The following is a 12,862-nucleotide window of genomic DNA, read 5'->3' as shown; positions in this document are numbered from 1 at the left end:
ACAAGAAACATTTCCAAAACTAGGGTGTTTTTGGGTAGGCTTCTTATGTAGACTACAAATCGAATATCCACAGCAGTGCAGTTTAACAAAACATGAAAGCAATGGTTTATACCTGAAATCCCAATTGGAGCCATTTCAAGAGTTACAGTGTCTTCTTTAGCAGAACGAGATGAAGGTGAACACTAAACGGGAATAAAAGAAAATGAAGGATGTTTAATTTTTCACTTCACATCTGAAGCCTCCATCACATCTGGAATTGTCTTTCAACTACAACACTCATCACCACACTCACTCTTGGCACCCCTCATTTCTGCAATCAGATCACATGTTGCACCATGACTCGGCATACCCCTCAAATTTGGGATTCCTACCAATCCTAACCTTCATATATAGAAAACTACCTATTCAAATGCTCCTACCATGTCCAGTATGAAAAGCACCATTTGTCTCTAACAGGTACTCATATTCAGCACCTTCTCACATCCAAGCCCCCTTTACAAGCAGCACACAAAGGATTGAGATACGACTTCTTACTCAAAAGCGGCTAACCCAGTCAGTTGGCTGAACTTCGGTGTGGCTATTGGCAGAGAAAAAGCTGCAAGAGCCATGAAGTGATAAGTTGACTAGTAATAACTGAACACTGCTGGTGGGCCCTGCTATAGTGAGGGATAAACAGTAAGTGCTGTCCCTGAGGTCCTGGATGCTGTCGAAGTGGCCAAGAGGCTGCAACAGAATCTCTGAGATTTGAAAAATGTTTGGATGTCAGGAGCTTCAGTGGAATCTTGTGCCCGAGGTATTTGATTTCGAGTGGACCTCGTCAGATATATCTTAAGGCTTGCCACACTGATGGATTCAGAGCTCCATAAAAATGACAAAATCTGAAGGTAGAAATTTTGACGAGGCAAAGGTGTGAAAAGTATGTGGTCAATTGGGTGCCTGCGGCATCAGCTAACTTTGGATTTCTCCCACTGTGAGCTTTTCCTGTCAACCCAAAGGCCTCGGTGAGACCTCATCCAATAGCTATCCACCTTTGAGACGACTTCATCAAATATAGCCCGCATCCTTGTCCTGCTTGAGGAATTTGACTTGCATTTCAGAGAATGAATCAATAGGTAACATTTTTGACTGGCAGATGAAACACTAGTTAAATCACTAGGCGACCATGCCCTGGTCACCTTTAAAAGGTGTACGTCACTCAAAGATGTACTGTGTAGCAGTACAGTGCTAGAAAGGCAAAGGCAGGACAATATTCAAGGGTTATTTACTTACACTACATGCCAAGCTTTCAAATTCAGTATGAACCAAACTGAAAAACTATATAATGGGAAACCTGCTTACAGAGTATACAAACATTTATTGTGTAATTTAGATTACTATGTCTGCTGTCTAAAATGCTCATGCTCCATTTGCGACATTAGCAGTACCATACAAAAGGCCAAAAGATGTGTGCTAGAACATCTGCAATAAAGATACGAGCTTGGGGAAATTTTGCGTTCTGGACAGAATCCCAATATCAGAAAGAGTGGAGTATAGGGTACAACAATTGCGTAGATTAGAATCCAAACTGATTATCAAATACAATACGAAATTTCCCAGAGGATTGAATAGGGATGAAGAATTATTGGTGCATCTAGGGTGAATTAAATTGTGATTCTTTACAATTTTAAAGTTGGAAGTTGAAATAACATTGACCTGTGTCTCTAAGAAAAACATGTTTACATATTTCTGATTTTAAAAGAGTATGAAGATCTAATTTTATTATTTTATGTTTTTGTTGGATACAAAGGGCATAAAGTATGCAAGAGATCTTAAATCTGTAGTAGCTACCGTATCTGGAACTTTCACCTGCAGTAAGAAGTCGGTGGATCATCAATACATATCTGTATGTAGCCCACTAAGGCAGAATTGGACTACGATTGTTTATGGTTGTGAGCTCATATGCCCAATGGGGCAATACACGATGGACAATATTTAATATTTATTTTGGTCAAAAATACATATATTTACAAGTTATGGTATTAATAACTGTATCAGAAATAGAATACTTAAAGGCACCAATAAAGCAAACATGTTTGATTATTGTATGCTCCCACGTTAAAATATGGCTGCCAAAGTGATGAAATACTGTTTGCCCTGCAAAGTCCGACCTCTATGGTGTTGGTAGATTACACGTACATATATCCGTCATTGGTGAATTGTAAACGGACCCGTGACCAAGAAGCTTTGCTTCCAAATGCATCGGGAGAATGTTGTGTTGCTTTAATTAAACTCCCGCTTTAAGGAATTTGTGCCCTGGCTGTCTTTTCTCAAGGATAAAAAGAAAGGAGTGATTTCAAGTGGGTTGCCAGCCCGCTTGGGCCGCTGTCACAAGAGGCAGAGGAATCAGGGGGATATATATATATATATATTACCTACTGGCGGTCGCCATTAGTAGTCATAGATAGGACCTATTTAACATAGGAAATCCACAACATTCTATTCGGAATACCTTTGGCACTGGTTGACGAATCTTTTCGAAATGTTCAAAACTAGTGGCCAGCTCCGGTCCGCACCTATCCTGAAAGTCTTGGGGTGATTCGTGAAGCGGGGGCCGAGAAAAAAGGGGGGTCCCAAAACCTGTTTTCCCCATGCAATTTTTCATAAGAACCGTTCATCGCGGCTACAGCCCGAACTACTGAACAGAATTACACCAAATTTGGCAAAGAGGTAGTCTTTATTTCAGACTCTTGCCTTTTGCTTAAATGGTGTAAATCCGTTCAGTAGTTCCTGAGAAAATTAAACTTAAAAGTACTTATATTTATGGCCGCGTTGGATCTGCGCATCCTGAGCACACCCTAAACGCACCGTCCCGATCACGTGCTGAATGCTAATTGGCTGTCAAGTGGTTGTCAACATTCGGAACCAGAAAGTGTTGGCAGCCATTTTGTGCCTCGGTAGATGCGAGGCTGAAGAAGTTAGTGGAATAAGTGTGCAAAACGTATAAAGGTGGCAGGGTAGAAATACCCTAACCCTTTAGACCTGCTTAGGGGGTCCCACAAGGACTCCCAGGGCCCAACTTATAATTATCATTATTTTTAAACAGCAAAGTGTGCGCAGGGTGTAAAAAAATAAAAATAAAAAATAAAATAATTAGCCCTGGGGGGTGAAATATTACATTAAATGGGGGCCCCCCCAGCAAAATATGGGAGTGGGGGGCTCAATGGCACCCCAAGCCCCGGGGACTACCATCCCTGTGGCTTTGTGTCTTGTTGGAGGGGGATGCGTGTCCCCCCTCATGGAGCCTTGTTGTGGCCCTGGGGATCGCCACCCCCCAGGGCCTGCTCCTGCAGTGTCCCGAGGTGCCCACCCCCTTGACACTGCAGTTTGCTATGAGAGGGCAGGAGTCTTGCAGTTCCTGCCCTCCCGGAGCAATCTTGGTTTGGATTTTGAAACACAGAGCAGGGAAACCTGTTCTCTCTTTCAAAATCCAAACTAGATTGCTTTTCCACATGGGGAGCTGCATAGCTCCCCATGTGGAAAAGCAATGCTGACTCCCGAAGGACTTGGGGAGCCGGCTGGGACCGTGGGGGCATTGGGGCTCCCTCCATGGTCCCCAACGTTTTATATAAGCCCTGGGGGATGGGGTCCTTGGGGATAATATAAATTAGTGATAGGGGCTATTTTCTTTTTTTTTCGGTAAAATTAGGAGTTGTGCACCCAGCTCAGTCTGGCCTCAAATGACATCACTGTGATTTGATATGTCATCAGTGGTGTCATCAGTGATGTCACTGACCATGTCATGAATGATGTAATGTGTGATATCATCAGCAGTGGATTGCGGGCGCGCGAATTATAGTGAGTACCACTAACTATAACGGAGGAATTTCAATGGTATTATACGAGTGAAATGTCTACCTAACTATAATACCCCTAAAACCTATGTTTTTTTTCATGGAATTTCTAAGGTTTTTTAAATGCAAATTCCTAACTATAACATGTTTGAAATCTATGGTATATATATATATATATATATATATATATATATATATATATATATATATATATATATATATATATATATATATATATATATATATATATATATATATATATATATATATATATATATATATTTATATATATATTCACTTAAAAAACCACAGGTTTCAGGGGTGTTATAGTTAGCTGGACATTTCACTCATACAAAACCATTGAAATTCCTCCTTTATAGTTAGTTCTGCTAACTATAACTTGCGTTTTTTTCAGTGAATTTCAAAGGTTTTTTAAATGATAATTCCTAATTATAAAATTCATTAAGCATATCTGTATTTTTCTATCTTTTTTAATTATCATCCCATTCGCAACGTCGTAAAAACTGCATATATAACCATTCTTTAGTTTATTCCTTACTCCAAGAAAATTTCCTCAAACCAGAACCACAACTAACATTTATGATATACAAAGTAGCCGTTCCCTTTGTAAAAAAAAAAAAACAACACTTCCCCATATTTTCAACAGCAGGTCAAATCTGCAATGCTACCTAAAAAAAACAGGTGATAGCTTCACTAACCACTAACAAATTAATATCGACATTTAACTAGTGTAAGGATGTAGACGATGAACTGCTTGACTTACATCTACCTCACACCCATATCAAAAGACAAATGTGTAATACAGGTACTAATTATGTACTTCCAACAACCAACAAAACCACAACACCTAGTGCCACCACCACTACAACCACCCCTCCTGACCCCTCCCCCTCTACTACTTCAGAAGCAGCACAAAACAGGACAACACACTTTCCCAGAATAATATATGCCCTCAATAGCACACTAGCTCAATGTTCAGAGATATGGCAACCAACTATGTAAAAGGGAAGGAACTCAAACATAAACAATAAATTACACATTGGCAAGACTACTGTTGAAATGCTATACACAACTCACTATATAAACCAAAAACCTTTCCGTGTGTAGATACACCATTGTTACGTGTGTACTGCACAATGGACGCAACCATATTATCTGAGACTCTGGGGAATATCTTGGTCATGTTGCTGCGTTGTCTCTCCCCCCTTGAAGCAGAACTGAAGTGGGCTGATCCAACATATGCAACTCCAGCATAAGACTATAAATAATTAGCCTACGCCTTGGGCGTGGATCACTTCTGCAAAGAGAAAAGACTCTGCCACAGCGAAGGTCCTCACCCTGCCAAGTGGCGGCCGCCATGATCACGTGCCTCCTCGATACAGGCCGATTGTGAACTCAGCGGCACCGCAGACTTATGTCTGTATCGACTACTGCCTTCGATCTACACTGCGGACAGCAGGGTTCACAACTTGAATTTAGCTTTTGATCTACACTACGCACAGCATTGAAGTTATCTTTCATTTATATGAGGTAGGGACAATTCTACTCTATGTCCTCAGACTTTGTTAAAATAAGTGATAAAAATTATTCGTCGGTATCTGTGCTGACTACTGCCTTCAATGTACAGTGCGGTAAGCAGAGTGTACAACTTGATACCAGTGGCGCATCAGCACTACAGAGAACATTGTGTTCAGTCTCGATTTATTTAAAGCAGCGACAATTGAATTATGTCCTCAGATTTTGTTATAGTATGAACAGTAGGAAAGTCATCCTTCATTTATTTAATGCAAAGACAATTCTACTATATGTCTTCAGATTTTGTTTAAATAAGTGACGAAAAGCATTCCACCATGTCCGTGTCAACTACTGCCTTCGGTCTACACTTCGGACAGCAGGGTTCACAACTTAAATTCAGCTTTCCATCTGCACTACGGACAGCATTCAAGTTATCCTTCATTTATGTAAGGCAGAGACAATTTTGTTAAAGGATGCCACAAAAAAACATTGCTCAATAGCAATACTAACTACTGCCTTCAAATGTACACTGCGATCAACAGAGTTTACCACTTGATACTGGTGGCGCATCAGCACTGCAGACAACATTGAATTCAGTGTTGATTTATTTAAGGCAGGGACAATTGAATGTGACAAAAAAACCATTCCTTGATGTCTGTGTCAACTACTGCCTTTAATCTACACTGCGGACAGTAGGGTTCACAACTTGAAGTCAACTTTGCATGTACACTACGGACAGTAGGGAATTCAACCTTGATTTATTTAATTCAGAGACAATTGTACTGTATTTGTTCTGATTTTGTTAAAATAAGTGACAAAAATCATTCATCGATATCTCTGCTGACTACTGCCTTCGATCTACAGTGCGGACAGCAGGGTTCACAACTGGAATTCAGCTTTCAATCTATACTACGAACAGCATGAAATTTAGCCTTGATTCGTTTAAGGTAGAGATAATTGTACTTTAAGTCCTCATATTTTGTTAAAAGATATGACGAAAAAAAATTATTGATGTCAGTGATCACTGCTGACTTTGATCTACATTGTGAGGCCTCATGATTCAGGTAGAATGGCGATTGTACATGACGCATTCCAGTAGACAAGAGACATTATACCCCTGCGACCCCCCCAAACCACGAACCATCGCAGAGTGTGCACACTCCGAGTTCTTTCGGTACCACTAACCCACTGCACCACAAGTCATCTCCCCGTAGCCTTATTAAGACAAATTTCACTAGGCAAAAAACATTGCTCCTAGTGCAACCTCCCTGCACTAAGCATTATCGCAGGATACGTACAAGCTCAGCGCCACAGATAGTACTAACTCAGTGCACCATAAATCATCGCAAAGAAGAGGGAACAGTTTTATGTCATGGTGACACATACTGTCCCTTTTAAATGTCCCTGAAACATACATATTTTAATAATGTATTCTATACATGTTCTATCTTTCATTTCAATCATGATTGCAGATGATGCAGTCCACCCTAACATCTACACTGTGGACAGCAGGGTTTACAACTTGAATTCAGCTTTGCATCTACACTATAGACAGTAGAGAACTCAGCCTTGATTTACGTAATGCAGACACAATTATACTGTATGTATTCAGATTTTGTTTAAATAAGTGGAAAAAAAGCATTCTTCTATAACTGTGCTGACTAGTGGCTTCCAAGTACACTGAGGAAAGTAGGATTCACAACTTGAATTCAGCTTTCTATCTACACTACAGACAGTACTGAATTTAGCCTTCATTTATTTAAGGCACAAACAAAAAAAAACTCCTATGGCACTGCTGGTATGCACAAGCACCTTTAATCCTTGCATCCTGGGAACTATGCTCACAAAGAATGTAGAACACTGCGCCTAAATGTACCTCCACCACCGGCAATACCAAATACCTCTGGGGCATCACCTTCAACATCGCCACCAGACATACGTCCCCATTTTGAGAAAGTTAGAATGCACTGCGTGAAGTGCAATCGTTTAATTTATTTTGGGGAGCAATCACTAGACCTAGTTTGCAGAGCAATTGATAACCATTGATAGTAGTTTTTGTTTCCCCTCTAAGTTCATGCAGTCTAGTATACAACAGTCAATGCTTTGAGTACAGACCACTAGAACCATGCATCATCGCAGGTGAGAACACACTGAGCACCAGACATACCACTGACTCAGTGCACCATAAATAATCGCCACGTGGCCTTATTAAGGCAAAATTCAGTTGCTAAAAGACATTCTTACCAGTGTGTTCTGCTTGAACCACGCATCATCGCAGGCTCTACATAAACTGCCCCTTCCTCAGTGTACCACAATTCATGAACCTTTTACGAAAGAATCCTCTGTGTATAATTTCACATACAGTGCTCCTAACTTTGTTCAGCAGAAGTCATAAACAGTTTATGATTGAATATCTGTGTATGATATTATGATGACTATTCTACTTGTTACCAACAGCAACGTAATAAAATGGAGTCGAGCACACATGCCCATACCCACTTCAACTATCAATCTGTGTCTGTATACTTATTATGTTTGTAAAATGCTGCTACTGCGCCCTACCACATTATATGGTGTTGTAAATAGCGTATGCAACTATCTTACCTCTGGCAATAATAAAAACTTCGAAAAGCGACTCTGAGCCTCGAACAATGTTTTCCAGCACCAAGTTTGACAGTATACCTGAATGACCACATACGTACATATTATCTGTCCTTCATGTGCTAAAAACTGCAACCTAAACCTCTCACAGCCCTGTATTACTACAGCTACAACACTCCACTGAATGTGCAACAAACATTCCTATTCGCAGAAATCTGTCATGTCCACCATCTTTTATGTGTGCATCTATGGATGAATATAGGGTCAGTGATACCCTATACCTTCCATGTTAGCCATATTGTAGAACTTTACAGACATAATGACACATTTGCATGTAAGACCCGGGTGACAGCAGCACTACAACACGTACACCCAAATCAGTAGATTTTTAGTATAGCTCACGACGGAACCAAGCCCATAGCTCCAGAGTCATCATTCACAGCCTGGCGCAGCACTGGCATATGACTATCTAGCCCACTCCGCTTAGTCTTCCAGGAAAACACGACAACGGTACGTACATGGCCCAGAATTCCTTTGTAGTGATTTCTTAGTTCCAGGTCTAGTTGTCAGAATGGCACACACACTCCCTCACGGCTGGTATACACCCACACCACACCCATCCAGCACATACGTCACTACACACGTGACACTACCAATAAAAAAGACAGGGCTCACATGCTCTACACCATTTTAGAGTTGCTCCGAATGCAAGCGAGCACTGTGATGGCCCGTCCTAGTGGTTCGGACGCCTCATGCAGGCCCGAACTACTGAACAATGGGCCCACCACCACATGTGTGGCCTCTTTGGTCATTTTAAAGACCTGTTGGTCCATACTGTAAATCTGACGCAGTAGGCACTTCCGTACAGACACCTCTTGAAAGCGGGCCTATAAGAGATGTGGAATGTATCAGGCACACTACAGATGTGCAAATTAACAAATATTGCCAATTGTTACCTTAATTTGTGATCTTTGACCTCATTCAGTCACATCGATCTAATTTTAAACACTTATTTTCATTTTTGTTTTGCAGGTTACCTACTCTTCTTGCATTGTAGTCCATCAAACATTTTGTTTATTATATTCTTATGTTAAAGTTATGTTTCTAATTATTTATTATATCGTTATTTTAAAGTTACGTTTCTAGTTATTTATTGTTGTTTTAATAAAAGTTAATAAAAAAACTATATACGTCTTCTTTTTCTGACAACATTTCACTATTATTTAGTGTGATAATCATATGGTTACAAAACATTAAATAATTAAAATAGAAATTATGTTTATAACTAGAAGTATAATACTGAGGCTAATTCTTTACCCGCTCTTTATCAGAGTCTGTACCTGGGATTAACGGTTCCTATGGAAAAAATTTAAAAACTCCAGCACAGTAACTGTTTCGATTAGCAACATTGTGTGGTGAACTTGTACCATGTGTGCTCACTTAAGTGTTCCATGAACTATTACTATGGTAACAGGCTGTAAGCAGTTTGAAGGTAGGGTTGAAAGGTACTGGCTGTACAGAAACCGTTATATTTACCAGGATCCTCTACATGACAGAAAGGAAAGCAAACTAAGACAGAACACTGTGTGGCAGATTTACAATCCCCTCGCACCACTTTCGCGTCACTTTTCCCATGTTAAAAGTGATGCAATAGTGACGCAAGGAACTTCTAAATCTGCCACCTCGCGTATTAAACATGCTTAAGTCTACTTCAGAACAGATGTTATGATCCAACATAAACTGCAATTTGCTAGAGTTTTCCTATCAGTCCTCAAATCCAGGGCCACTTTGTAAATACAACTGTATTGTCATACCTCCCTCTTCCTTTTTATATTCTCATAGAAACACCTACCTTCCCACTGACAACACCTACATTGCAACTCATTGGAGATACGAGGCGAGCCCTTAGCAAACTGGCTGCTAACATGCATTAATACATCTTAGCGTTACCTAGTAAATAGGGCAAAATAATTTTCACCGCATTTTTGCCTTTTTCCAAAACTTGTGCCAAAATGGCACTTGTTAATATACCCTCAAGTTTGCTATGACAGAGCAGGAACCTCGACTCCCGTCCTGCCATAGCAAACAGCAGTGTCCCAGGGGTAGACACCCCGAGACATAGCAGGAGCAGCTTCTGGGGGGTGGTGTTCCCCAAAATATAAAAAACCCCGGAAGGTGGTAATCCCCGGGGCTTAGACGGACCTTTGAGCTCCCTCACCCATTTATTTTGTAGCACCGAGGAATGGAGGTTCCCGAGCTACAGGACCCTTCTGGACCCCCACCAAATGTAATATTTTAGACCCCAGGTCCCAAGTAGCTAATGCTTAAATAAGTACAGGAGCCCCTGCTTCGTTTTTATTTTTATTACAGCAGATCCATGCACCCAACGCACATTTCTCCGTTCCCCCCCCCAAAAAATAATTTTTTAGGGGACCCTAGGGTTCCTTGTGGAACCCCCTAAGCAGGTCTAGAAGATCCATATATTTCTTACATGCCCCCTTTATACCTTTTAAACCCTTGTCCCACTATTTTCTAGATCCTCGCTTTTACTGAGGCACAAAATGGCTATCAACAATTCCTGGTTTTGAATGTTAACAACCACTTAACTGCCAATTAGCTTTCAGTATGTGATCGGGATGGAGCGCTTAGAGTGCGCGCAAGATTCGCAGATCCACTGAGGTCATAAATATATATGTATTTTTAATTGTAATTTTCTCACGAACTACTGAACGGATTTACACCATTGAAGCAAAAGGAAGTAGTCCGAACCAAAGACTACCACTTTGCCAAATTTGGTGTAATTCCGTTCACCCGTTCGGGCTGTAGCTGTGATGAAAGGTTCCTATGGAAAATTTAATGGGGAAAATAAGTTTTGGGACCCCCCTTTTTTCTCTGCCCCAGTTTCCAATGCAGTATCTTAGACCCCAGGATTTCTCCTTCCCACATAGCTAATTTTTAAACAAGCACAGTAGCCCGCGCTTCGCTTTTTTTTATTTTTTAAGGTGGATCTATGCACCCACCGCACATTTAAAAAAAAAAGAAAAATCTTTTTTGGGACCCCCTAAGCAGGTCTAGAGGGTAGAAATATTTCTTTCTTGCCCCCTTTATACATTTTAAACAGTTGTTCCACTAATTTCTAGATTCTCGCTTCTACTGAGGCACAGAATGGGTGCCAACACTTCCTGGTTTCAAATGTTGACAACCAATTGACAGCCTATCAGCATTCTGCGCGTGATCGAGACGGTGCGCTTATAATCCGCGCATCCACCGAGGCCATGGATATATATGTACTTTTAATTGTCATTTTCTCAAGAACTACTGAACAGATTTACACCATGTAAGCAAACGGCACAAGTCTGAACCAAGTACTACAACTTTGCCAAATGTGGTGTAATTCCGTTCAGCCATTCGGGCTGTAGCCGCAATGAATGGTACCTATGGAAAATTGCATGGGGAAAACACGTTTTGGGAACCCCTTTTTTCTCACCCCGCTTCACGAATCACCCCAAGACTTTCAGGATCGGAGCGGACCGGAGCGCCCCACCAGTTTTGAAAATTTCGCAAAGATTTGTCAACTGTCGCCAAAGTTATTTCAAATAGAATGTTCCGGATTTCCTGTGGAAAATAAGTCCTAACTATAACTACCTACTGAACTCCGCCAGTAGGTTATATATATATGTATATATATATATATATATATATATATATATATACACACACACACACACAGAAACTTTGCCTGCGATGGTTGTCTTTGCTTATCTTATCTGTGCTGATGAATTAAACAGAGATTATCATTTGACTTCCAACAATGTCACATTTAGAAAATGAGGCTGCTTGTTTCCTCTCTAGAATAGTGAACTGATATAAGAGTGCGGGCCGGTGTGTTCCTGGCACACCAAGCGAGTGCCCCGCCGTCGTTGGCCATCTGAGCTGTTGTGCCATATTGTACTTGCCCACCATGCGCCTGGGCCAGCACAGAGCTCAAATCATGGAAAGCAACGGACAATAATCTTTTGTTAAATAATGTATTCCAATACTTTACATATTACTCTTCTTAGCTAATGTATTCCCAGCTTAAAAATGTGTGTTTCTACTACAACTTATATCTCTGAATGAGTTTGCATTTGCTGTAAAATAAATATATACATCTCAACAACTACCTAACCGAGTAAGTAAAACATATATTTAATCTACACCTTTTTTGTAAATAAACTAAGAATGTAAAATAGCAAAATATGTATAAAATATTCTTCAACTTCCCTCTTTTTATATGTACTTTCTGAAAGAAAACACTACAACTTAAAAAAATGACATACTGCCTGAAAAGATACAAGAATCACAAACCAGCAAAAACAAAGTAAGTATATATGAATTAATATAAACATATCCAAATAGCGAGTAAAAATAAGCCTGACAATCTCAACCTCTACAAACTAACAAGAAATTAACATTTAAATGTAAATGGATGCTTAATTTCATCTAAACAGAAATGAAAGAACCTGCTCCACATTAGAACATCCCCAACAGAAAAGCTGCAAAACAGTGTAAAAAAACTTTTAAATATAGTATATATATATTTACTGAAAAAACCATAGGTTTCACACAAGTTATAGTTAGGAATTAGCATATAAAAACCTATTGTCACTGACCATGTCATGAGTGATGTAATATGTGACGTCATCAGCAGTGCATTACACGCGCAAGTTATAGTGATTCCAACTAACTATAACGTGGAATTTCAATGGTTTTATGTCGGTAAAATTTCCAGCTAACTATAACTGGTGTGAAACCTATGGTTTTTTCAGTGAATTTAATAGGTTTTTATATGCTAATTCCTAACTATAACTTGTGTGAAACCTATGGTTTTTTTAGTGAATTTCATAGGTTTTTTA

The 12,862-nt window shown here is 39.9% G+C and overlaps 1 protein-coding gene across 1 annotated transcript in view; it reads right to left on the bottom strand.

Annotated features, from left to right (window-relative positions):
- The window catches only part of LOC147725082 (uncharacterized), a 186,287-nt gene that overhangs the window by 32,902 nt on the left and 140,523 nt on the right, over positions 1-12,862 (bottom strand). The window contains exon 8 of the mRNA XM_086967104.1: positions 113-182. Within this exon, the coding sequence (XP_086823230.1) occupies positions 113-182 (70 nt within the window). The remainder of the gene's footprint in view (positions 1-112; positions 183-12,862) is intronic.

The sequence above is a fragment of the Lissotriton vulgaris genome, chromosome 4_1, assembly GCF_964263255.1.
Source record: "Lissotriton vulgaris chromosome 4_1, aLisVul1.2, whole genome shotgun sequence".
Classification (NCBI taxonomy): Eukaryota; Metazoa; Chordata; class Amphibia; order Caudata; family Salamandridae; genus Lissotriton; species Lissotriton vulgaris.
The sequence above is the reverse complement of the archived record's forward strand: the minus strand, read 5'-3'. Positions and strand labels throughout refer to the sequence as shown.